We start from the raw sequence: 26,941 nt of genomic DNA on the forward strand, positions 1-26,941 counted from the left end.
TTGTGGCTCACGTCACACATTTATCACGCTAAACGCTGTGCAATGTGTTTCACGGGCAGCTTTTTTTCCTCAATCTTCACTCGAGGAACAAAGTCGGGTCCTTCCTTGTTTTTTCACGCGGGGATCGAACCCAGCAGGACGGAAGCAAACGCACCCAAAGGTTCACTACGGAGGCGCCGCCCGGCTACAGTGTCATCCTCCACTAAACGGGCAACGCTGACATAACCAGCTACAGACAATCTTGGAACAGTTTGTTTATTTTTATATTTACTGTGTTTTTAATGAGGAACGCCACAGGAAGTCTGTACCTCGTTTTAATGTCTCTTCTCTTGACTTTTATGATGTTGTACATGAGTGTTAGTCTGGTGTTTGGCATTAAACTATCCTTTAAATAGACGGAAACACGGTCCACCATTTCCTCTTTTTTTACTTTCTGTGATCGTGTTTGTTTGGTGTTGGCTGTTATTTTTATTTATTTTTAAACGGCTGACCAGGAAGTTCATCATCAGCCGATCTTTAGTGTGCAGACTTCTGCTGCTTCTTCCATCTAAAGATCTACAGCGTGAATTAAATAATACAACATGAACACGTCACAATTTGATCGTTTAATTTCCAACGCTGGAAAATAAATTGTACAAAAAGGCGGCAAAAAACAGTAAGTCTGAAATTGTGATTATTAGTATTGTATTTATAATGAAGATGCAAAACATTGAATGTCAAACCAAATTTGTTGTTTTGGTCGGTGGGGATTTGAACCCGCGGACTTTCTGCTACGCTCGTACGTAGATCCGTGTGCACACCACGTCGTCGGCTCCAAAGGTCTAAAACGAGATGGAGAGAAGGAAAACTGATCATGACTTCATCAGCAGCACCATGTCCTCCACTCTTCCTTCCATATTAAAGTCCTCATATTCTCTGCAGCCTCCAGTAATGGCGGCTAATATCGTCTTAATTTGACGCAGCTGCCCGAAGAAGGAAAGGGACGCGACTCAAACTGGTTTGAACCCGGGGGAAGAGGCATCGGACGCCTCCGGGTTAAAGGGGCGGATGTGTATTTATGGGAGTTTTCCCCCAGGGGCGTAAACATCAGCGCCGCCTCATCATCATCATCATCATCATCATCGCAGCCCGTGCAGCGACTCCCATCTGGCACGGGACGCTATGCCGAGGGAGACATTAACTGGAAGCAACGTCTATTGCCATTTTGTTTAATGCTGTGATCAATGAGACCAATTAAAACACACACACACACACACACACACACACACACACACACACACACACACACACACACACACACACACACACACACACAGATCTAGACCCTCCGGCTACATCATAATGAAGTCGCTCACAGAGAGGGAACTCGTCTTAGGAAAAGATGGGATGTGCTGGTTTTCAAACTTTAAACGCAAAGATGTTCTGATTAGAATTTAGGGGTCAAAGGTCACCGTGAGCTCACAAAACAGGTATTTAGTCATGACTCAATAATGTATATACTAATAATCTCTTCATGAAAAGTGTGTTACAGCAAACTGAAACACCTCCACCTGCTTTCAGCCTTTTGTGCTCGTTTTAACATGTATTTATCAATGTGGGTCGTGCAGCAGATATCTAAATCAGATCAACATGCAACACAAAACTATAATGAAGCGAAGCACCGTGAGGGTGTTCGGTGTCACAGATGTTTATCCACACCCTCATTTGGCCCAAAAAAAAAGAAGGCAGTCCAATACATGAGTGTTGTCTTTGGGAGTTCAGGACATTTCTGAGGAACTACGTAACATTTTTTTGGAAGGAGAAAGAAATATATTGATCAGAATGTTTTGACGTCCTCACATCTGGCGTCGCCACCCAGTTGTGGCCTCCTGAACATCTGTCATGTGATGCTGCGACATCGGGTTAGGAGCTTTTAGAGGAGAGGATTGTGTCCGTTTATCTTTAATAAAGGAACAGTTGCAGTATTTAGGATCTATTGGCAGCGATGGAACATAACAAAAAGTATTTTTTCTTTAGTGTATAATCAGCTGAAAATTATGGAAGCCCGTTTCCGCCACACACAAAAAAGAGAGATAAAAAGTCATAATAATGAGATAGAAGGTTGAAATTATGAGATAAAAAGTCATAATAATGAGATAAAAAGTCATAAAAATGAGATAGAAAGTCATAATAAGATAAAAAGTCCTAATGAGATAGAAACCTCAGAAGCCCGTTTCCGCCACAAAAAACTTTGTGTGGCGGAAAAGTCATTATTTACTTGATTATTAAAGCAAATTGTATAAAAACACAACGCATGTTAGGAGCAAAGACTGAGTGTAAGAAGCGTCTGGAGTCGCTGTGACGCTTTTGAAGCCTTGAGTTCTGCATTTTGGCCGTCGCCATGTTTGTGCTCTTGCAACCAGCGAGGGGAAGTGACCATATATGGACTAAGGAGTGACGTAGAGGAGCGGTTTATGTCTGTAGTAGCGACCTGTCAATCACCTTGTAGCCCCACCCTAAAGCATAACCTGCTTTACGGTCTGCTTGACTCTAAATGGATATTCAGGAAACTACAGCTACGTCTGACAGGTGTGTATTTCTGTTACCTGAGAGCTGTTTCCAGTCTTTTTGCTAAGCTAATCTAACCGGCTGCTAGCTGTAGCTTCATATTCATAACCAACGTCTCCTTTTAAACTCTTGCCCAAATAAACAAATAAGCGTAATTTCCCAAAAATATTAAACTATTCCTTTTGCGGATAGAACAACTGCACCTTTTAACAATCCCTTGTTTTCTTTTCGGCAGAAAGGGAAGTAAAAACAGAAAGGAAACGGCTCATGAGGTTAAAGACGCCGACCTCTAAAATTTGAGACCATGTCTCACTCTGCGAAACATCTGTTCGTTGGTCTCCTGAGAGACTCTAGAAGAAACTGGGAGTCATTGTTGAGACGTCTTTCTTCAGGCTGATTTTTATAGAAGGAAACAGAGAGAGCATTGTTCTTCCTAAAGAGAGGAACAAAAGGGATGGTCCCGAAGAGACTAGCACCAATAAATGCTTCATACACTTGACTGTTTGAGAACTCTTTCTTATTCATGAAACCACTACTCACCAGTACGAGTTCGTCCCCGCTGAGTTCTCGGGTCCAGAAGGTCTTCGGCCCGTTGCCGCTCAGCAGAGTCTGTTTGCAGTGCATCTTGTTCTCTGCTTCCCAGGTGGCCAAGCTCTGCAGAAAGAGCAGCGCTTTAATGAGGTTTCCTGTGTGTATCACCTCAGTTTAACCTGCTTTACTGAGATAATAGTGAAGATAGACGGGACGGCTGTTTATGTCGTTGACACCGTCGGTCTTCAGGGTAGTCTTTTACATTTTAGCCCCAAAAAGGTCTTTATTTTATAGTAATAAATCTGTCCATTGAGGCCTAAGACTGTATATAAGTAGTGGACGTAGTCATTGTGACGTCACTCGGCTTTTAGCAACCAGTAGAGACGCCCTATACGTCTCTGGTAGCAGCGACCTGTCAATCACCTTGTAGACCCGCCCTAAAGCGTCCCCTGCTTTATGGTCTGTTTGACTCTAAATGACCATAATGTACTAAATGAACATCATGCTGTATTGAAGAAGACTTGAAACTAGAGATTGAGACATAAAGTCATGTTTACAATGTTTACTGAGGGAATAAATCAAGAGAAGTAGAGTCATTTATATAGACTTCTATACAACCAGAGGAGTCTCCCGCTGGTGGTCAGGAGAGAGAATGCAGCTTTAACACATGAAGCATAGACTTCTATACAACCAGAGGAGTCTCCCCTTGGTGGTCAGGAGAGAGAATGCAGCTTTAACACATGAAGCATATACTTCTATACAGCCAGAAGAGTCGCCCTCTGGTGGTCAGGAGAGAGAATGCAGCTTTAACACAAAGCATAGAAGCATGTACTTATATACAACCAGAGGAGTCGCCCCCTGATGGTCAGGAGAGAGAATGCAGCTTTAACACATGAAGCATAGAAGCATATACTTATATACAACCAGAGGAGTCGCCCCCTGATGGTCAGGAGAGAGAATGCAGCTTTAACACATGAAGCATAGACTTCTATACAGCCAGAGGAGTCGCCCCCTGGTGGTCAGGAGAGAGAATGCAGCTTTAATACATGAAGCATATACTTCTATACAACCAGAGGAGTCGCCCCCTGGTGGTCAGGAAAGAGAATGCACGTTTTAAGACACTTCTCTTAGCAGAACTGGAGGTTGCCGCCTGATTGAGTATTTACAAAAGAGCCTATTTGTTGGTCTCTTTAGACATTTTGTATTGTGTGAATGGACTTTATTGTCACTTTCGTCTGCTAGCAATCAACAGAACAATGCCTAAAAGCTGCTGTGTGGGTAAAGAACCGGGTAAAGAAGATGTTTGAAAACCTGACACTCAAGTCCGGTTCCACAGTTTTAGACCAACTATAACTAAGCATGTTGCATGTTCATGTGCTGCTGTCACAGTTTACTCTGATTACCTTACACTTTCTGCCGTCCACCGTCTCCTCGTTGAACTCCTCTCCGACGTGGAAGTTGATCTCCGTGGTGCGGACCGAGGTCGAAGTCTTGATGTAGAAGTGCTCGCCGTTCTGCCGTATCTCCACGTGGGGCTTGGACGCGGCCGCCATCGCCACCTTCCTCAGCATGGCGTTCACGCCTGAAAACACGTACAACGCCGCCTGTGAGGCTCCAGGTTTAATATTAAAGGTGCGGTGTGGAGGACGTGGCGCCATCTAGTGGAGAGGTGGCAGTTTGCAGCCGAATGACGCGGTCTCTATCGAGAAACTTGTATGATGATTTATTCTTTTTCTATGCTGAACTTTAACATAATATTTGTACATCCATAATTCTTGTGATGCATTGCTAATCTTGCATTCTTGCAATATTTTAGGAGGCCAGTTATGTGGCTCACACTTTCTCAAAACAACTTTTTATTGTCCCGTTATCCACTGTTCCCAAAGGTTAGCAACGACGTAACACTCGCGTAAGATGGGTTGACCTTTTAAAGGTGCAGTGTGGAGGATTTTGCGTCATCTAGTGGTGGAGTTGCAGATTGCGTGTGCCAAAAAGTGTGAAGGAGAACTACGGTGGCCCACGCGGAAATGTGAATGTGCGTATCTAGAGTCGGTGTTTGGTTTGTCCTTTCTGGGCTACCGTAGAAAAAATGATTAAACACTAAAGAAAACATCCTTATTAATATTTAATATTGAATGAATAATGCCCCCCAATAGATTGCCCTATGGCTACACGCTGTTCCTTTAAGGAGGGCTGAGTAGTCAGTACAGTATGATGACCTCATGCACATCAATCCCATTGTTCCCACCTATTCACTAATTATACTTTCTCCATATTTTATCATCTTGACATCGAGTCGTCGCCTCGCAGTGTTTCTGTTTGCTTCTGGCGCCAAAAAAAGGGGCGAAAAAAAGAAAAAGTTCCTGTATCAGAGATGAAACGTTGATAATTAACCAGATGAATTCATGAAGGTGGATTTATCTTCCTCAGACGAAGACGACGTCAGGAGAGGATTTTGTCGTGTATTTTTAATATAAAAGGATCCTCCGCCGGCTGCAACGATTATCGAGGTGACGAGGTGACGAGGGGGAGGAATGCTGCTTTGTTTAGCTCTCCTGTAGATCGTGATGGATCCAGTCCTCCAAATGAGGGGGAAAGCTATTAACCCCTTCAGTCTCTCACATGCAGTTAAAAGTGCCGACAATCAGAAGAGAGAACGCTTCATCGCTTGAAAAAAGAAACGCAACTAAATGTGTTAATAATTAAAACCAGTTGTATTTTACTTTTTAACCAGCTGAGTTAAATGTGTCTTCTGCACCTACATTTTTTACAAATTATTATAATTGTAGCCAAAACCTTTGCGATTATGGAGTTAAAACTAGACATTGGTTTGGTGGAAACATGGTTTAAAAAGTCGCCTTTAATTATTATTATTATATTTTGGTGATATTAGTCAGATGTTATTAAATGTGTGTAATCTCCAATTTTTACATGAAGTGTGACCCATTTAGTTTTTTTGCACTTTAAAAAAAGAATATATTTTACATATCCACTATTCACTTAAAATCATTAAAATCATTAAACTCTGCTGCTTTTCAAGAAACACCGTGATCGCAGTCTAACGTCTGTATTCCAGGTTTGGTTGTCAACGGTGCAAAGACCTCATGATTTCATGTTCAGTCCCTGGATAATTCAAATAAACTCTCACTGTTCAATCAGAAGAAGAAAAAAGAAAGAGAGTAAATTGTCCTCACCCAGCGCTTTGAGCAAGTCTTCAAAATTCTCGCTGCTTTTCATTTTCCAGGTGCCGGCAAAATTGGGCATTTTTCTGATGTGATTTTGAAAGTGTGTGAAGTCTTTTTTCGTCTCCTGTCGTCCGTCTCCTCCGCTCCCTTTTCTTCAGCCTTTCTCTCCCTCCCTTCATCCCTCCCTCCCTCCCTCTCTCTCTCCTCCCTCCCTCCCTGTGTGCAATGATCCCACACAGCCGACCAAACCCCTTCTCTCACTCATTAATCTCTCTCTCACACACACACACACACAGATTTATTCTCATTATTGTTTTTTAATGGCCTCGCTGAATTATGGTTCAGTTGGGTGGTTTTATGTCTCATTTCATGATCTGAGGTTTAGTAAAACTTAATGGAGCATTTACACAAATATAATAATTCATATTATATGTATTGTTTTCCCCACAGCTACATCAATTATCTACTTTTCTCTCCTTCCTACGGTTGCATCCAGCCGTGCAGACACTGTGGGTTTTATTCGGCCGGGTTTTGAGAAATCATCTTGAACTCTTTCATTTCCAGAAACGGTGTTGGAGAGAATTTCAGCAGACCTCGTTTTCATAGTTGTTATGTCTTTGGTAGAAACTAGTTTCCCAGTGTTCATGAGGTCATTTTTGATTGGTTTGAGCACAATAAACTAAATTCCATTCACCCCCGAGGGGGTTCTGGGGTAAATAAAACCCTAAATAATCTGCATGGTGAGATTCCACTGGATATTTTTGTTGTTTTTATTCATTTATTGATGGATGTGGGTGGATCGGCCCTTAAACAGCCGTTATAACAACAGGCTGATGCTTAAACCATATGTTCACATCTTTTTAAGTACATCTTAAAACAAGACATGTTCTTATGTGCATTGAAACAGTTGTTTTCACACGTTCCTGTTCTCCGTACCGGCCGTGCAGAAATATATATTCCTGAAGAATTAGTAAACCAGCTGCCCGCTAGCTAGCCAGCTAATTCCGCCAGCTAATTCCACCAGCTAATTCCGTCAGCTAGCCAGCTAGTCAGCTAATTCCACGAGCTAATTCTACTAGCTAGCCAGCTAATTCCACCAGTTAGCCAGCTAATTCCACCAGCTATTTCCACGAGCTAATTCCACCAGCTATTTCCACGAGCTAATTCCACTAGCTAGCCAGCTAATTCCACCAGCTTTAATGCTACGCTGGTTACAGAAAATGAGCCGAACAAAGTTGTGACTCATCTGTTGATAGTGATGTGCTTTCCTTCGCCGAGTCTGGATGAAGTGTTAAGTTGTTAAACCTTTTTCATGTACTCCACTGCTTGTTACTACTTTATAACGGAGGTTAGCAACGTAATACACGAAAAATGGCTGCCGCTCTGACCACCCTGCTACATTGATCTGAGCGGGGGAAGTCAGTTCTACTCCACTTGTTTAACGTTTACACGTTTATTATTTGAATAATTTTGGTGTTATAATAAAAAGGTACACATGTGAAAATTTTTTCAGATGTGTAAATATCAATCTACATGTTAAGAGGTTAAGAGAGAATGAAGATGACACAGCAAAAATTAAAGTTTCAGGTTCGCCTAGAAAAAAAAAGCTGATTATTTCTTTGAAATAATGCAGCTGTAAGGTCCAACTCTAACCCAAATCATAGCACAATATGTGAACATTCTCTAACCCAAATCATAGCACAATATGTGAACATTCTCTAACCCAAATCATAGCACAATATGTGAACATTCTCTAACCCAAATCATAGCACAATATGTGAACATTCTCTCTGCAAAGGTCGACTTTGATAAAGAGGATTTAGAACAGAGAACATTCAGACGGCCTTAAAAATTTGCATTGGGGCACATCTGTGACATTTACATTTTTTCATGTACCAAACCATATATTTGTATATTACTTTTGGTGTTCAATACATCCAAATACAGCAATTTGGGGCATTTTTTCATAAAACAAGCTATGATTTACAGTTGTATATAACAGTCGCTCTGTCCGCCCCCCCCCCAGGTGGGGATTGGTTTTGAATTGGTTAAGTCAGACACAGCGCTGTGTACTACATCTTTTTTTCCAACCAGAAATGCTTTGCACTGGTCAGAGGGTACTCGGCTGAAAAAGATAATTCACAGGGGGCACATCACTGAAAAAAAGGTTGAGAACCACTCCTCTTACACACACACACACACACACACACTTACTTACTTGAGAGGCCCTTCCTCTCGCCAGTCAGCTGTTTCCTCTCCGACGGCCCCTCATCCATCTCTTTGACAAAGAGCCTTCCAGACGCCGCGTGATAATTAATGTACAGAGCGAAGCGGCGAGCGATCCGTCATCCCGCCACATAGTCACAAGCTTCACCACGCCTCCTCGTTTGTTGGATTTTTTTTTTTCTTTTTAAAAGGAAAGTAGCAGTTGATGGGTTTTTAGGATTTGTGACTAGCTTTGAGCATCTTTGTGAGGAGCATTCTGCTTTTAAAATGTATGTTAATACTTTTTTTATGTCTTTGAGACAATCCCGCTGAGATTTAAAACATGAACATTTAATGTAAAACTTACCTTTGAAACCTTTTACACTGAAACATTTATCCCCCCCTCCAGAAATGTCACCTTTGCAACGGTTCACTGTAAAACATTTAATGTGAAGTTGGGAAACTTCTGTGGTGATAATCCCCCAAAACCTGAAGAAAATAAATTAGGTATGATGCATTCCTCGAAGACACATTATTTACACAATTGACAAGAAATACACAAATCACATGTTGCGCTGTAAAGTGTTAAACGGTGACATTATTGCACTCAAACGTTTACTGTCACGAGAGGGAAACACGTTAGCGCTGCTTCTAAAGCCAATTATTCACCCGTTTAAAATCGCTGAAATACTTTCCACGGCACACAAGTATGTTACAGAAATTAGGATAAAATATTGTTCCGCACGTGGACACTGTTTTGCATGGTCATTTAGTTTGACTCCGTTGGTGCAGTGTACACAACAGTAAATTGACCCTTTCGAAGCCCCGCCCCCCTGCTGCTACGTTATCATGGAGCCCACACTGTCACGAACTGCACTTCTTGGATACATATTGTCTAACTTTTTGGGGGGAAACGAAGAGAGAGACGAATCTACAACTTTGTGTTTTTGTAGGGAATATCCAGGATGTCAAACTGATTTATCAGAGGAAACAGGCTATAAAGATAAAAGCTAAACAACAACATCCCCTGGAGATCCAGACTATGAAGTTAAAGAGCAACACTGTTCCTTTTATTCACTCTTACAATCATTAAAAAGCCAAAGCAGCATGTATCAATCAGTAGCTAGCATAGCATAGACGTGCTAACGCTAGTTAATGATGAGCGAACGTACTCTGCTAATTTGAGCTAGCATAGCATAGACGTGCTAACGCTAGTTAATGATGAGCGAACGTACTCTAATTTGAGCTCCGCAGATTTTTTTGGCGTAGAAACGTAACGCTTTACAAATCTCTCTGGGTAACAAGTATCTCTTTTACTCAAAGTTTAACCATCGGACCCTGGTCGGTGCTAAGCTGTGATTGGCCAATCCGCGCTCGAGGGGCGGGACTTAGCGAAGGATCAATAAAATATACACAGATGATAAACATGATGAACAAAGTCTACTTTTTCTCCTCACACACAATCAACAAAGCAAAAAGCAGATTGCGTGTCTTGATCACACTATAAAAGGCAGCAATTGAAAGAAAAAAGGCCAAAAGGAAAAGATCTAGACATAGTAGCCAGTGAAGCGAGAGGAAACAATCATGAAGAGAAAACAAAGATTTGTTTACTGCTGACGTGAACGCGTCATAAAACCCGTCTGTGAACCAGCTCGGCTTTGTTCCAGCACAAACACAGCAACCATCAAGTCCACCTGTATCCACAGCAAACATGCTTTAACGGGATTGTAGAGTGTTAAACAAATCTTTCCGAGTTAAAAACAACATCTTATTCACTACTTTCGATTGCATTAAAAAGCAGCGATCCTGGTGAGCGACAGTATAAAAAGGTGAACCTGGGGCTGCAGCTAATATGTTCAGTGTCTGATTAATGTTTCAGGGGCCTGATTCCATTTTGTACCCGTAGGTTGTTATTTTAAATAAACCTCTCACTTCCAGTGTTTTCACAGAAAGTCTAACTTCAGGGCTAAAACGTGGTCCAGGTGCGGTCCGTGCCGGTCTACCAGTGTCTGGAGTCCACCAGCTCCGGGCGCAAACTCAGCTTCTTTAGCGTCTCGTAGCCGACCACCATGACGATGGCCGTGGGCGTGGAGGAGATGATGCGCGCCGACAGTCCTTTGGTCAACCCCCAGCAGCCCTCCTCCTTCATCAGCTGCCTGAACGTCTCCATGACCGAAGACCTGCCTTCAACCTGGACGAGAAAACACAAACACACAGTACGTTAAACTGCGTCACAACTTGGCTTCGGGCCTCACGACGTACATTCAAATCATTTAAATTCATTTTGATCATTTATCCTCTACTTTGAGTGCTAATTTTGTCATCACAACATGCATAATTTATAGATTACAGCCATCTTGAGTCACACAAGTTTTACACATGCAGGCTTAAAATATAGGTTTTATTGTGAATCGTACCCAAACGTGGAATTTTTTATTATAATGTCACCAACTTGCAAAAGTATGAACGACAATATGTTCATGTTCAACCTTCAGGGCAAAGCCTCGCTTTTGTACATTAAGTCCATCTATTAATACTCCACTCAATATCTATTCATTTTGGCTGTTGGCTCTTCTTCACAGCATAACTCAGCATGTTTTACGTATCGTTATGCAGAACCCGTCACAACGTTTGCTTTCTTTCCCTGGACAGGAAACGTTTCTACGATACGTCAAGATACCCAAATTACAGAAGAGTGATACAGTCACTTATTATACGCTCTTACGAAGAACGCTGACTAATTATTAACGTTTGTCGCTTCAGCTATTGAGAAACATCTGACCAAACACAGACGGTGTGCTTTAAGGCACTTTTCTGCCAGCTTTTCGATGCTCTTGGATCCAGCAACTACGCGTCTCTGAACTCTCAGTGAATACCTGCACTCTGGCTCGGACCACATCCATTGGGTTGGTGACAGTTGAGGCAGTAGCAGCCGCTAGAGGTCCAGCCACGGCTTGTAGAAGGAGATGAGGGCAGTCACTGGGAGCCAGTTTGGAGAGTTGCTCTGTCGAACATTAAAGACACTTGATTAACGACAAAACAAGGACTGCTAGATTCATTCTCCCTGTAGATGTAGAAATGCACTGGGAACACTTAAAACATGGCCAAACACAAGCATGTGTTTAACAGTGCAAATAGTGCAGTGTTTTTTTGCGCTTTTAAAGTTTAGAAAACATGCATTTTAGCCATTTACCTCCATAAAAATGATAGAAAGGCCACCAGACAGCACTGTTTGGGATGTACGTGAGTAGAGAAGCAACATATCCCCTGTAGAAGCCCCGGAAACCATCGGCAGCAAAAATCTGAGCCATAATGTTCCTGGTTTGGCCGAAGAATTTCTTGGACTTTCTCGCTTCTGCGTCGGAAATGAGTCGAAAGCGCGTGAGATGCTCCCCTCCCCTGACGCCCTGCATCATGAGCTGCTGGGAGACGACATCGATAGGAACAGTGATGGTCTGGGCAACCAGAGAGGCCGAGCCGCCCGCCACCAGTGACTTGACCGTATTGTTGTCGGAGTACTGGGAGGCGTACTTCCTCACCAGCTCGTAGGTGGTGATGTAAGCCTGGCCTGAGATGAGCGTGAAGGTGTTGACCATGAAGCCGCGATAAAGGCCCCGGACGCCCTCCGCCCGCAGGATCTTGAAGAAGGCGTCGAAGGTGCCGCCGTAGAGGGATTTGCCCCGCTGCACCTGCAGCCGGGTGCGGATGAGCGTGGCCGGGTAGACGGTGGCCCGGATGGTCATCGTCATGAACACCCCGAAGGAGTAGAACTTCCTTTTGTCGAGGTCCTCCCATTCGATGATCTGGATGTTCCTTTTCTGCTGCATCCTGTCGGCCGTAGGTGCCCCCTCATCAGACTGATTCCTGCATAAGCAACAGTACGGTCAGTAAACTGAAAGAGTGGATGTTCATTGTTGGCCTTGGAGATTGTAGTTTGACGCCTGAGCCAAACATTCCTCCACTAAAGATAACAAGAGTAGCTGTTTTTGAACACACGATCGCTTCCAGCGAGGAATATCGGGCGGATTCAACAAATTTGCTACTTGCATATTAGCAGGTGGATTCATTGTAAAAACCATGCAACAAATCCAATGCAGGGATATTTAAATGATAGTTACTAACATCAGGAAGGTATTGAGAATGCAGACAGATGACACATGCATTTCCTCCCACTGTATACCTGCATTGTCTTTCTTGAGCAACAATATTGATCTCCAGTTAACTTTGTGCGAAAGTTCAAAGGTCACGTGGCAAGCAATACAAGCTCAATCTTAACTGCGAATGATTCTAATGATCCGACCCTCTTCGAGCCACGTCGGTGCTGTTAGATATGTCTCCCAGTGGCTAAACATCTCAGAGACACCAGTTTGTGAACTGACCCTCAGAATGCGACACCCCGGACAGAGGACACCGTGTTCCCGAGCAACACTCCACGTGAAACCACAGCAAAGGAAGTCAAAACAATGACCAACACCGGGTGCTTTAATAATAATAAATAAAAACGTGCCTGTTGTCAACAGGACATGCTCGTATGGTTAAAGCTCGTGAAATCTAACGCTGAGCTAGCTCTGAAGTTATAGAGCGTTAGCAAGCACTTACCTCCTCGGACAGGTCTTTATTACAAGGTCACGTGCAGAATGTGTGTCAGACTTTGAACATCATGTCAATCAGCCGATTAAAATATAAATATACATAAATATATATGTATAATTCTGAGTATCGTCCTTCAGTTGTTTGTATACATGATGTAACCGACGTTCTAGCTAGCTACAGTCTTGCTAGTCGGCTTACTTCCTGTTCCCATTCAAACGACACGTGGTTGAATCAACCAATCACACAACAGTTTCTTCTTCTTCTTCTTCTTCTTCTTTCAAGAATGCGTCCTCGCTGAGAGCTTCGCAGCCCGGTGCTGTCACCCACTGGTCAGAGTTATATTGCTCTTCAACCTCTACTTCCGCATGAATTCAACCAATCCAACCAATGAGAGCAACGGGGGCGTCAGCCAATCAGAGGTGGAGTAGGGCGGGGCTTACCGGTGAGTGTGTGAGAGGAACATCAAACTGAAAGTAGCTAACCCCGTCGGCCTTTTGAAAGCTACGTTAACTTAAACCCATTTCACGCCAGGTAAAATATTAGTATGTTATACTTCACTAAAGTATTGTGTTATTCCACCACAGATATCGGAGTGTAAGAACAGTTTGACTGCGCCCGGTCAGAGGACTGCCTCTTCTACGAGCTAGCTAGGTGGCTAGCAGGCTGAGATACTGCAGATTCATTCTGGTCTGCAGCTGCTAGCTTAGCTTAGCTTAGCTTAGCTTAGTTTAGCTAAGGATCTGTGTATCCTAAACGATGCGTGTTGTTGTTAGTTTAGCGTTTCGTGTAAATACATTATCAGATACTTTCTTAACGGTTTATATTCTTCAGATTGTAGGGGAGGAATGTGTTAATTTATTTATCCAGTTGACGCAGAAACCTTTCTTCTTCTCACTGTTTTGTTTTTTGCTCGTCGCTCCATGGATCTCTAACTTTTGGTTTTATTTTTGCAGTGTGACAGTTTGAGCGACGGGAAAAGATGGTGAGTATCTGTTTAAAATCATGTATGTTCATAATCTGTTCCTGCTTGATTTCTGTCAGCTCATATCTGAGTTGTTTTTCTTTGTTGTTTAGTCTCGTCGATATGATTCCCGAACAACCATATTTTCACCAGAAGGCAAGTCACTTTTTTGTTTTACATTATTACTGCACCAATTCATTACATTGCAAATCCTATATCTAGTGTGCATCATGTCGTGTAATGTCCCCTGTAAATATGGCCTCTGTTGACAAGGTAGAAGGTCAAGACTTGATCTCTTTAACTTTCACACACTTTGCCTAATTTGAGCTAAACATTTTTTCTTGTAGCGTGACTTTTTGATCTGATCTCATTACTCATCCGTGAGTTACAGTAGAGAAAACCATGACATGCGTCTGAAAGCTCTAAAGAAACGACGACAATGGACCTTTTTATATTACAATTATTTGTTTCCAGCTACTTAGCTTCTTCCATTGGTCGGTGTGTTTTAGATTGTAGATGCACATGTTATTTCCAGCCACGTCAATACAACGTTTGTGACTCCGTTTCGCAGGACGCCTTTACCAGGTGGAGTACGCGATGGAGGCCATCGGTCACGCCGGAACATGTCTGGGGATTCTGGCAAATGACGGCGTGCTGTTGGCAGCGGAGAGGCGCAACATCCACAAACTGCTTGACGAGGTTTTCTTCTCTGAGAAGATCTACAAGCTCAACGAGTGAGTGAATGGAGCCACAGAGGGACTCTTCTACGGGGGCCGAAACCGTTCTTTTTCTTCAGGTTAATGCTGAGCTCTTGTGTGGGTTTCTCTTCACAGTGACTTGGCCTGCAGCGTCGCTGGGATCACATCCGATGCTAATGTGCTGACAAATGAGCTGCGGCTGATTGCACAGAGGTGAGTTCCAGATTGAAGGGATGTCCCAAAAACCTTGTTTTTTTGGTTTTCAGCATATTTCATATACAAATCTTTAATATAAAAATAATACATTTAAGTCATAAACAGAGTGAGACATTTTTTTATAAATATGTTTATTTACTTTTATTTAACATACCAGAAAATGTTATATATATATATATATATATATATATATATATATATATATATATATATATATATATATACATACATACATACATACATACATACATACATACATACATACATACATACACGCTTGTAAGTACATGTAGATTTGTTGGCAAATCTCCGGACTGAAATTGCGTTCTAGCTACTAACCCTTTGACCGGTTCTCTTCATGAACTCGTGCTTCGGTTTCTTTCCTTTTGTCCGATCCACCATCACCAACCCGTTTCTTCTCCAGGTATTTGTTGCAGTATCAGGAGCCAATACCCTGCGAGCAGCTGGTGACGGCCCTGTGTGACATCAAACAAGCATACACACAGTTCGGAGGCGAGTTGCACATCGTTTCCGTGTCTAGTTTGTTGCTTGTTTTCCTCTGGGTGAATTACACATCTCCTTTGGGATCAACACATTAGGAGTCTTAACATCTACAACATGCCTGTTTGGCCAAAACACTTGTTAATGTGTTATAAGATAATCCTTTATTAGTCCCGCAGTGGGGAAATTGCAGGATTACAGCAGCAGACAGATATAGTGCACACAAGAGACACATAAGTAAAATAAAAAAAAAAGTAATATAAATAAGCAGTAATAAAACCATTAAAGAATCCACAATAGCAATTGTATATATATATACAGACAGAATACAATGTATTTAAAATGTATATATATTAGTGAACAAGCCTCAGTAATTCTCATCTTTGCGTAGAAACACAGGTGGATCTTGACTTTCTGTGACCGCTGTGTGGTTTGTCTTGACAGGTAAGAGGCCGTTCGGTGTGTCTCTGCTCTACATGGGCTGGGACAAACACTACGGCTTCCAGTTGTACCAGAGTGACCCGAGTGGCAACTACGGAGGCTGGAAGGCAACCTGCATTGGCAACAACAGCGCTGTAAGTTTGAAATTGTTTTATTTTGTTTGAATTAAACCTTTTATGTACATTTAAAATCTCTTTTTCAAGGGGTCAACGTAAAAGCGTTGTGTTGGAACACATTTATCTCTATGGATTAATAGTATATATGTCACCTATTTAAATCAATGTTTTAACCTGTGACGCTAGTTATGTATGTTTTTGTTTTGTTCTGCCTTGTTTATGGTATTGCTTTTCTTGTGACATGGAACTTTCATGTTTGTGTTTTTACCATGCAAAGTGCCTTACAAATACAATGTATTCTTCTTCTTAATTTAACTGGACTCTAATGTCGCCTCAGGCTGCCGTGTCCATGTTGAAGCAGGACTTCAAGGAGGGAGAGATGAGTCTGGCCTCGGCTCTGGCTTTGGCCGTCAAAGTCCTCAACAAGACGATGGACGTCAGCAAGCTCTCGGCGGAGAAAGGTTTGTTCCATCTATTCAACTCAGTTCTATGTTTATATGATGTTTACTTTATTACTGGAATCCTAATTCCTGCTTAAAGGAGCAATAAACAACGTTCAGAGCATTAATATAGCAGCAAACAACTATTTGCTGTGTAAAGAAATAGTGGAGTAACGTCTACCGTAGAGCTGCTGGCTCAGTCGTCGCCATGTTGAGAGCCATTGAGATGCAATAAAAAAAAATATATTAAGATTAATTTAACCACTGTTTGTCCGAGCCACCTCCTCCCTGAACTGTAGAATCTGTGTTCTTTTCACTGAAGTACGTGTTTTCAAACTTAAAATAGTTATGACATGGACTTATTTCATAACTGGGGTAAAGTGCAGTTGTGTGCATCTGTGCTGCAGGAGCATGGTACAGCAGTAGTGCTACAGGATAAGTTAATTAGGGCTCTGAACTCGTGGTACTTCCATGTAGATGTACTATAATATAATATAATATATAATGGTCGCTCTGTAATCAGCCACCAGTGTTCACTGTAACTGCTTGATGGTAAAATAACACAACGCTGCTTTGACCGTTTCAGTGGAAATTGCCACCCTGACAAGGGAAGACGGGAAAACCAAAATCAAAGTGCTGAAACAGAAGGAAGTGGAGGAACTGATCAAGCGGCACGAGGCTGAGGAGGCCAAGGTGGAGAAGGAGAAGAAGGAGAAGGAGCAGAAGGAGAAGGACAAATGAGCAGAATCTGAATGATTTGCTCCGCCTGCCGTCACCACATCCTGCGTTGTTTTGTCTTTTACATTAAAAGTTTGTAAACTGATGGACGTGTCGTTGTCTGAATGCTTGTAGAAAAAAAAATCCAAAACCATTTTTACACATCAAGGAGTAAAACACAACCTGATACCATCAATATAAATGGGACGAACAAAATAATTAAACTACAATAAACTTCAGAATTCTTCTTTACTGATCCTACATGTTGTATACAAGTTAAAAGCAGGCACAGATTTTTAACCTATTTATTAATCTATATATGTATGTTTACTTGCTGTTTAGTTTTTTCATCACTTGATGGAGCCATCAGTCCTGTGGTTGCATCTTTACAGTCACGTGTGACTCAAAAAAGCAAGACATGTTTTCCTTTTATAATTTTACTCAATGCATATAAATCATTTCCATTTCAAAAGATTTGTTCCTAATAAATCTCACGCTCGACCTCCAGGTTTATTAGAATCAATTAAATGTGATTCTGTATTTCCAAAAATTAAACTTTGCTCTCAAAAAATCTAAATCTCACTCAAACAAGAACAGTAACGTGTAGCCATGTTTTTAGACAAAAAGGGAAAACAATTATTAATTTAGCTTTGTATGAATCATAATATACAAAGATAAATACTGTGTCTGATATAGCTTTAAGAACTGCGACAGAGGATTCATGTTTGATTCCCTTTTAAGTGTTATTTCTTTTATTTACCACTTGATGGCGATAGTGTTCACTGATGACATTTCTTCTGGTGTGCGTCATAAAAAAAGATAATATTTAATCCCAAATAATGCACAGCTAGCACCATGATTAAGAAAAATACTATATTCCGGTTTAAGGCCAGTAGTTACAGTGGATCCAAACCAAAAAATACTAAACACACAGCTGGACAACGCAGGTCCACTGACATGCAGACGCTACAATATTTTGTCACTTAAATACATAAAATCTCACGCTTACAGTTTTTATTTTTTATTTATATATGCATAATGTAGGCGTACATAGATCTTTTAAGTGGTGCGGTAGTTAATATGTCATGGGGTTCTGCATATTCAAACCAGCAGCGTTGGAGATAGTGAGTTAATGTCATGTGGGGAGTTTTGTTGCGTCAAAGAGCAGGACGTGAATGTGAAAATCACAAACTTTCTTTCTCCCTTTCGTACACGCCGTCCTTACAAAGTATGTACGGCTACATTCTGTATGCATACAACCGGGACATACTACTAATCTGTCATAACATGGCGCCTTGAACCTTGAACCCTCTTACTCATATATCCGCTGTGCAGAGGATTACGGGTCAGAATAGTCAGAAAAAAGGCTATTCTGACCCCGTAAAATGCGAGTGGAGTATCTTTGGCATACTACATTTGACGCACAATGATTTGGGACGTACTCCGTCTCTGTAGGTGGTCATGACTGGATTGATAGCAGCTGTTGTTAATGCTGCAGCATGTGCTCTGATGACACGGCCCCTGTGAGGTCAAACGTGTCAGATCTTCTTCTTTTCATACTGTGCTTTTGGGGAGGCATATTCCTGAAATCTCCCCCGCCTTCATATCTTTGTGTTATTTTAGATTTATTGTCAATCATGTCACAACTCACCAGATAATTGTTTTGAGGGAATTGAAGAAATGTCCAATTAAAGGTTTCTGTCCAGGGGTAACTTAAGATATTTACAATTTCAAAGAGAAATTTAGATAATTCTACATAGCAATTTTACCACAGAAAAAGATGCAGGTAACTGTAGCAAAGAATGCTAACTTCAGCTACGCAAAGGCAGGGCAGTAGGGATCATTTATAAATAATAAGGTCCTCCAGCATAACCCACACCAATCAATTATTTTATTTATTTGACAGTTGTGCTATATTGTCTTTACGATTTATCTCTGTAGACAATTTGTTTCTATTAAAATACACTTGTTTTAAAGTAGTCATTTATTTATTTGTTTACCATATTTCTATTGTACATTTTAATATTTTTTTTATTATGTCTTACGGTATTGCACTCTGTTTTTCAAATTCCTTGTATGTGTCACTTAAGCAATTCTGATTCTGATGATCTTTCAAGATAAGATAAGACGAGATTTATCTTGAGGGTCGACCCACCTATGTAGCATTCAAGCGCAGGCGTCCATGCTAACCAAGGTACTTGATTGGTTCAGGTGGTTCACCCTGACCAGTGGGCTATCCTATCGCTACCTAAGGCCGATGCCTAACCTTAACCAATCTTCACCGCCTCATATCACGTGGAGAGGAGCTCCTGACAAAGTAGCGAGGAGAGAGGCAGACCTTAGGTTCGACCCAGACCGCTTTGTTTGGCTCATTTTCTGCATCCAGTGTAGCACGAAAGCATGGTGGAATTACCAATAGAGCTAGCTAGCTAGTAAAGCCGCTAAATTAGTCAAATGTAACTTGAAATCGGCAGATGAAACATAACTTTGTTTGGATCATTCTCTGTAACCAATCTTTCACGGAAGCAGGGCAGAATTTCCAAGCTAGCTAAGTTGCTAGTCGGGTGCTAGTTAGTTAGCGTGCCAATGCCACCGTGTTTTGTTTATTTTGTTTGTGCTACACTGGTGACAGAAAACAAGTCCAGCTTTCAGTCATTTCTTCATCTCGCTAATTGTTTAGTCCTTCAGCAACATCTCTCTTCATCTCCCAAATATTTAGGCCTTCAGTGGTGCACCAGCCATGCCGGCTGAGGAAGTTAGCAAAAAGCTAAACTAAACTATGAGCAACATTGCCTCCAGTTAGTACAATTACGTAATTATGACGTCGCCTCTAAGTGTTTATAGCCCTCAAATTAGCTAGAATGTTGTATGAGCAACACATTAGCTTAAAATTGTAGCTTTGTTTGCTAACCGCAGGAAAACTAAATTAACAATCACAAAACAGCTATAGTGATAAAAGTGTTTTAAAGGCAATGATCCCCTTTGGGGAGTTGATCAAATCATATTTGCTCGGCCACATATTTGACAAAATGGTGGATGTCAGTTAAACTCAAAGTATCATGTCTGCCTTTATATGAACTTACAATCACATAAACAAAATATTAACGTATCCCACATTAGAAGCCTTGTGAAGATAAGATAATCCTTTATTAGTCCCGCAGAGGGGAATTTTACAGTATTTACAACAGCAGAGGGTAAAGTGCAAACAAGAACTATAGTAAAAAGAAACAAGATCAAAACAAGTACTATAAATATGGAAGTAATATGATTGACAGATATTAACAGACTCTTTAAGTGATGTTCTCATCATTTACTTTTGAGACAAGATAAAAGACTTGTCAGCAAGCCTCCAGAAATAAAAACGTATTTTCAGTCACAGACTATACAATACTGCAAAGATTATCAAAACAATTATCGTATTTGATTTTATAGGACCGTCAAGACGAGAAAAAGTCTTGACTTAAAGTGTAAACTAAGCTAAACTATCACCGCTTTACACCGGAAGATGGAGATCCCGAACTCAAGCAGAACTCTCTTTGATTTTATTCCCCTTTTGGAGCGAAATCACTTAAAAACTGTAAATCAACAGCGCATGTAAATGCCGTGACGCAGTGAGGTCACGGTGTTCACATGAGCTCCTCTCACAGTGTCGAGTGGGAGGGTGCTGGCATCTGGACGACCCGGAGCCGCCGAGGCCGAGCCTGAAAGAAGATGGCCCCGTCTACGGGGAATTAGGATATTACAAGAATTTTAAACTCTGTGTTGACGCTCTCGAACGCTTCCCTCCGATTTAACTTTTTGGTGCATGAGGGCGTGTTGAGGCCCACTACTGTCCCCCGTGATGAGGCAGATAGAGGGAGAGGGAGCAGGGCAATCTGTTGCAGTGTAAACACAGCCCCCCCCCGGAAAAGTAAAGCACTGGAATGTCTCTGCAGTGGGAGCTGGAGTACGAGGTCAGCCGGAGGCCAAGGCAGGTGGTATACATCAGATCCGAGGCTGACATCTCAGCATTAACTTATCCAAACAAGAGGCGAGGGGGTATGTTATCCCTGCGAGCGCTGGAGGAGGAGCAGGAGGAGGAGATAGAGAAGGAAGCAAAGAGAGAAGAGGGGGAGTGTCCCTAAACCAGTGCAATCATCTTCCCATCTCAGTCCCCAGAGGGGGGAAAACACCAGTTAGCATACGAGGCTAAACATGACACGAGAAGACTTGATCCCGATCCCCGTAGAACTGATCTTGAGAGTTGTAGCCTCGCAGAAAAAGTCCTCGGTGGTTTCAGGAGACGTGTTGTTGAACTCCAGCCAGTAGAGGTTCAAGAGCTGGCATTAATAGTGTTGTTTAATGTGTTTATTTTAATGTGTAATTGTGTTGGGAGCATACAGCGCTGGGCCTTTAGCGTCTATTTATATCTTGCAGACAACCGACTGAAGATCGACTCTCATTTCTTTCTTTCTCGATACCTGTTTGATCATGACGTCTCTATACTTGTTAAAAAATAAAATAAAATCCTCGGTATTAGTAGTATACACTGAAAGGTGTATTCTTTGTTTAAAACTATTTGCTCAGCAAGTGGATAAGTATGAAAATACATTGAATGGCATACAACAAAGGCCTCCGACTGGACACCAACTGGGTGTGTAGCAGTTTGTGGTCCGAATCCTTTAACTGTTAATCTAATGGTGGCTCATTGTTTATTTACCTTATGATGCCGTTATGCCTTTTAACGCGTGAATAAGTACAGTATGTACATAAATATATATTCCGCATTTAAACTGTTAATCTAAAAGGAGCAGGCTTCCACACAAGGTGGGAAGGAAGAGGGAGATGGACGGGTCAAACAAAAATGGGCCGCCCCCTGGTGATCACGAGAGAGAATGCAGCTTTAACACATGAAGCATAGGCTTCTATACAACCAGAGGAGTCGCCCCCTGATGGTCAGGAGAGAGAATGCAGCTTTAACACATGAATCATAGACTTCTATACAACCAGAGGAGTCGCCCCTGGTGGTCAGGAGAGAGAATGCAGCTTTAACACATGAAGCATATACTTCTATACAATCAGAGGAGTCGCCCCCTGGAGGTCAGTAGAGAGAATGCAGCTTTAACACATGAAGCATAGACTTCTATACAACCAGAGGAGTCACCCTCTGGTGGTCAGGAGAGAGAATGCAGCTTTAACACATGAAGCATAGACTTCTATACAACCAGAGGAGTCACCCTCTGGTGGTCAGGAGAGAGAATGCAGCTGTGAGACCCTTCAGCATTGGCTTCATTTGCCGCCTGGTGAGAATGGAAGTTTGTTTTTAAAAGACTGTATTCATGTAACATGCGTATTAAAAAAAAACACACGTGTTGTTGGACTTTTGTAGTTAAAAATGAGGAGTAACTTTTTCTGTAAAATATGAAAATGAGCCGTTGTATGAGGAGCCTTCAGATGCATGTAGTGAAGAACAATATTTATATTCAATGACGTGCACCACCAGAACACAGTTTTACCAAGTGGAAACATTCCACTGAAGTACCAGTAATGTTTTTAACTTTGCATTGCACATGTTACATTGTAACAGTGTCATGTATATATATATATAAACTAGATGCAGGTGTGTGGCCTTGAAACTCATGTAGCTTCTGAACTGGACCTAATACACATTATAATAAGAACTAATACACATTTGGATCACGTTAATCAAGTGTGTGAGCGTCCACATTGGGCTTTTATTCATAACAGCCATAATAACAGACCTGTGGTCGAACGTGAATGTTTATATTATTAATAGTAACCCATGCGCTGCCAAGGGTAGTTTTTTATGAACACTAAGCTGCACCTCAGGAGGCTAAAACCTCCCAAAATCCCTCAAAGAAAAACAAAGAAAAAGGAGTAAAGAAAACCTTGATTTCCTCCACACCTGCAGTCAGGACGGTCTCGAGTCGACGTTTCTTCCGTCGCTTGACGGTCCCACTTACCATCAAGCTCCTATTTAAAGCCGAGGCCCACTCACCCAGTGTGTGGAACCCTGACCTTGCTGCGAATCAGGAATTAAATAATCCTCTCACCCATGACAGTAATTTCATGAGCAGCCCACAAATCCTTGAGATTACAGACTCGCTGCTGCACCACCAGATCAAGACGGTTCGCCATAAATGGAGCCGAGGTTGCAGTAAACAATAATTACCAGCCGAGCTGCTGTTGCGGCCTTGTATGGAGACGTAAGTGAAGCTATTGTTGCTGCTGCAAGCATAATAGCAGGCTCCGTGGCAAAGTACAGTAATATTGGCACGGTCGGATTTATGGGGCTAAATATTTACGTGGCCTTGAAATAATATCGAGGGAACTTCTGTTTCAAATCGCTCAGGCTTTTAAAATCTCTTTAATTTTACAAAATAACAGTAAAATAACACAAGATCAAGCTGATAGATATTTGTAGTTTAAAAATAGAAGCGTGATTGAGAGTAATAACTCTCAAACAAACACCAGCCGTTTGTTATGATTGTCGGTGGTTATTTATTTGAAACTGCCGTCTGTTTAGAACGGCTGCTCCGGCTTGTTGTTCCTTCACCACGGTGGAAATGTTCTTGCAGACGTGCTGGTCTGTTTTCTGCTGGGAACAATGGTGACCAGTCCCTGCTGATACCTAATAAGGTGGCGGGGTTGAACTCTTTTGTTGAGGCGACGTAGATCAGGTAGTAAAATCAGGCGGAGCGTCTTAATCCACGTCGCTTTTTTGTGACAGGAAAACAAAACTTCACATACTCCACGCTCTGGTTGTATAGAAGTCTTTGCTTCATGTGTTAAAGCTGCATTATCTCTCCTGACCACCAGGGGGCGACTCCTCTGGTTGTATAGAAGTCTATGATTCATGTGTTAAAGCTGCATTCTTTCTCCTGACCACCAGGGGCGACTCCTCTGGTTGTATAGAAGTCTATATAAATGACTCTACTTCTCTTGATGTATTCCCTCAGTAAACATTGTAAACATGAGTTTATGTCTCAATCTCTAGTTTCAAGTCTTCTTCAATACAGCATGATGTTCATTTAGTAAATTATGGTTATTTAAAGTAAAATACTAAATGTGATTGGCGTCTCTACGTCACTCCTCAACATTACAGATTTGGTAACTTCTGAAACCCCAGGAAAAAAAAGAAGATCGGTAAAACACTGATAGAAATGATTTAAGTAAAATCTTGAGAAAAGTCCAGAAATACCAGTCCTTCAGATACCTGTTTTAACTTTGTTTTGTTCCGTATTCCCCAAATATCTGCCACTGAACTCAGTGAAGACACAGCAGCTGATACAAAGTGACCCACGTCTTGTGGTTAATAGAGTGAAGTCAGATATTTTCAGCAGGTGTTTGTTGCTCTCTTAAGATATCTTTCTTCTCCTCGTGACCTCAGTCACCTTGACCTGCCCCGACTGCAGCTGGCCACACCGGCTGCACGAGTCACCGTCAAAGGGCCTTTTGTTTCCCTCCATCAGCTCCACTGAAACAAAAAAACTCTGATTTATTAAATATGTTATAATTTGATCCTCCCTGACATGTGCCCAGACACATTATGTCATGTTTATTCAAAGACATCTTCCGGAGAATTCGACTTTTGATAGAGTAGCTTTACATTTTAGCTCAACTGTAGAAAACAATGCCCTCGTTAGTCTTCCTACATTAATCCTAACATTTGTTGGTTATAAATATGCAGCGCACGAGTCTGCTCCTCATAGCCGAGTGGAGGTTTATGTCGTGTACACATGTGGACAGTCGGCCAGACATGATGCAGAGAAGTTTCAAGGGAAAGAAAGTTTTGGGCCATTGTCTCAACTGGAAGATCTTCCATTCCCCTTTAGAGAAATCCCCCAGAAACTCGGCCTGTTACATTTTTGATAAGAGATGAGCCCAGAACACAGCGGGCGGCGTCTAAATTATGCAACCGGCGGCGTCCTCTTAGGGAAGAAAGTGGAGTTGGGCTGAGTTGTCGAAGGGAACAAGCCATGACAGGCCTGTGCGTGGAGGGGTGGCGCCCATGCATTATGAATGCTGCTAAGTACGCCTCAGCTGGAGGAGCTGAGTGGAGGCGATGGAGGGCGACGGGACGGTGCCAACCTATTGGCCGCCCGCGGGTAATGCGCTTCACTTTACCCCCCCCCCCGAAGTAAAAAAAACATTCTCTCTCCTCCAGTTCCCCCGTCACTGCGTCCCGCCTCTCAAACGCAGCACCTGCCGCGACCCTAAAATGTCGGCCTGAAGTACAGAACTTTCCCAAAAATAAAGATCCACGCAGCCGCTGTGCAGCCAGACGAGCGGCGAGGACCAACAGGCGGGTACAGGCGGCACTTTGCGAGAGCGATTCAGACGGGCTCCGAAGATAACTGTCACTTAACGCCGAGGAAGCCGGTCTGTGTTTTTTTGCTTAAATGCCTGAAACTTTCTTCATATTTCATTTCCTGTATTTTAGGCATTGAGACAAACTGCTCGAAAATGTCTTGTAAAAAAAAAGTAAAGGCACTCAGCATGAAGTGGCTTTCATACGGAAACAGACGTTTTTAGCATCTCGGCTTTTCTTCACGTCATAAAACAGAATTAGAAACACTCCTTGTTAAAAATCTAATAAATATTTCAAAACTTTGTTCATTTTAGGAAGAGCTGGTTTGAGCAAAGTTTTTTCCGAAGGGTTTTTAGTGTTTTTTTCCATAATGTCTTATCTTAGCGTATCTTAGCTTAGCTTAGTTAATTGAAATTTCTTTTATCTTGGCTTTGTCTCTTTTATTGAATCTTGTCTTGTCTTCTCTTATCTTAGCTTTGATGATTATTTTATTTTGAGTTTGCGTTTCATAAATAGTTTTACAGTAAGATAACGATAAAGCTCTGATTGGACAAAGATAGTAAAACGAGTACTATTGCATTCATATTTATCTCCGTATGACCTTCGTATGAGTGCATGTCTCTACATACGTATCTGTATATACATTCATCTCGAGCATTCATATGTTAATCTTGCATATAAACTGAAATGAGACAGTGTGTCGCTTCCTCTCTTAATATTTAGATTTATTAGATTAATGATAAGTGCTTGACTAATCCTGTCATCACAGGATGTGGACCTGTAAAAAAAAAAGGAAAAAGATTTCCACACAGAGGAGGAAGTCACCTAGTGACCTTTTTTTCAAGTGTCCTTTACAGACGACGTCAACTCGCCGACATAAAGACAAAGATGGCGGCTCTACTGAAAGTATTATGCAAACACTTTTTGTGACTTTCGTGATTTGTTGACGTTTGCAATCGCTGCATGCAACTTTATGCGTTTTATTTACCTGGCGAGTTATTTAATTTACTGTGGATTTGTGTAGTATTTTTAAACACAAAAACATTCAATGACACAGACTGCAGTTTTCTGAAGTTTGATGGAAATGGTTCTTCTTGGTCTTAAAGGTACAGTGTGTAGCATTTAGGGGGATATATTGGCAGACATGCGGTATAATATTAATATGTATGTTTTGCTCAGCATATAATCACCTGATAATAAGAACTGTTGCGTTTTTGTTACCTTAGAATGAGTCGTTTTTAGCTCTCTTCCCCGAGCCGGGCCGCCGTGTTTCTACAGTAGCCCAGAAAGGACAAAACAAACACTGGCTCTATGTTTTCAGCTTTAAGGGTCTCTGTAGTTGCTTCTGTTGGTTGCAACCTGCAACTTCAACGTTAGATGGCGCCACATACCACACGCTGCACCTTTAACTAAAACTAAAACTAAAATGTTCATTGTTTTAGATTAAAATTGTCTAAAAACACCAAAACTAAATCCAAA

General features: G+C 41.7%; 3 protein-coding genes across 3 annotated transcripts; 1 reads left to right on the top strand and 2 right to left on the bottom strand.

The window, feature by feature from the left end:
- Nucleotides 1-646: 646 nt before the first annotated feature.
- crabp1b (cellular retinoic acid binding protein 1b) lies at nucleotides 647-6,393 on the bottom strand. Its single transcript, XM_079216636.1, has 4 exons — nucleotides 6,273-6,393; nucleotides 4,482-4,660; nucleotides 3,088-3,201; nucleotides 647-821 (listed from the first exon to the last, which is right to left on the bottom strand). Exons 1-4 carry the CDS (start codon nucleotides 6,340-6,342, stop codon nucleotides 771-773), a joined length of 414 nt encoding a protein of 137 aa, XP_079072762.1. The 5' UTR covers nucleotides 6,343-6,393; the 3' UTR covers nucleotides 647-770.
- A 3,868-nt stretch (nucleotides 6,394-10,261) lies between these two features.
- On the bottom strand, nucleotides 10,262-12,301 carry slc25a44b (solute carrier family 25 member 44b). Its single transcript, XM_079217372.1, has 3 exons — nucleotides 11,662-12,301; nucleotides 11,345-11,472; nucleotides 10,262-10,659 (listed from the first exon to the last, which is right to left on the bottom strand). The coding sequence occupies exons 1-3, from the start codon at nucleotides 12,293-12,295 to the stop codon at nucleotides 10,468-10,470; spliced, it is 954 nt and encodes a 317-aa protein (XP_079073498.1). The 5' UTR covers nucleotides 12,296-12,301; the 3' UTR covers nucleotides 10,262-10,467.
- Nucleotides 12,302-13,500: 1,199 nt separating this feature from the next.
- Nucleotides 13,501-17,257, top strand: LOC306735038 (proteasome subunit alpha type-4). Its single transcript, XM_079216467.1, has 9 exons — nucleotides 13,501-13,592; nucleotides 14,015-14,043; nucleotides 14,136-14,178; nucleotides 14,594-14,756; nucleotides 14,856-14,933; nucleotides 15,361-15,449; nucleotides 15,882-16,012; nucleotides 16,332-16,455; nucleotides 17,021-17,257. Exons 2-9 carry the CDS (start codon nucleotides 14,041-14,043, stop codon nucleotides 17,173-17,175), a joined length of 786 nt encoding a protein of 261 aa, XP_079072593.1. The 5' UTR covers nucleotides 13,501-13,592; nucleotides 14,015-14,040; the 3' UTR covers nucleotides 17,176-17,257.
- The last annotated feature ends 9,684 nt before the right edge of the window (nucleotides 17,258-26,941 follow it).

The sequence above is a fragment of the Taurulus bubalis genome, assembly GCF_910589615.1.
Source record: "Taurulus bubalis genome assembly, chromosome: 4".
In the NCBI taxonomy this organism is placed as follows: Eukaryota; Metazoa; Chordata; class Actinopteri; order Perciformes; family Cottidae; genus Taurulus; species Taurulus bubalis.

Excerpts from the sequence above, each read along its gene's own strand:
- slc25a44b (XM_079217372.1), bottom strand. The coding sequence starts at position 12,295 with ATGCAGCAGAAAAGGAACATCCAGATCATCGAATGGGAGGACCTCGAC. Across the intron at positions 11,473-11,661 it reads TTTCTATCATTTTTATGGAG|AGCAACTCTCCAAACTGGCT; the intron begins GTAAATGGCTAA and ends AATGTTCGACAG. Across the intron at positions 10,660-11,344 it reads TGGTCCGAGCCAGAGTGCAG|GTTGAAGGCAGGTCTTCGGT; the intron begins GTATTCACTGAG and ends TTTCTCGTCCAG.
- crabp1b (XM_079216636.1), bottom strand. The coding sequence starts at position 6,342 with ATGCCCAATTTTGCCGGCACCTGGAAAATGAAAAGCAGCGAGAATTTT. Across the intron at positions 4,661-6,272 it reads AGACTTGCTCAAAGCGCTGG|GCGTGAACGCCATGCTGAGG; the intron begins GTGAGGACAATT and ends ACGTGTTTTCAG. Across the intron at positions 822-3,087 it reads GCGGGGACGAACTCGTACTG|ACCTTTGGAGCCGACGACGT; the intron begins GTGAGTAGTGGT and ends ATCTCGTTTTAG.
- LOC306735038 (XM_079216467.1), top strand. Across the intron at positions 16,013-16,331 it reads GCATTGGCAACAACAGCGCT|GCTGCCGTGTCCATGTTGAA; the intron begins GTAAGTTTGAAA and ends ATGTCGCCTCAG. Across the intron at positions 16,456-17,020 it reads CAAGCTCTCGGCGGAGAAAG|TGGAAATTGCCACCCTGACA; the intron begins GTTTGTTCCATC and ends TGACCGTTTCAG.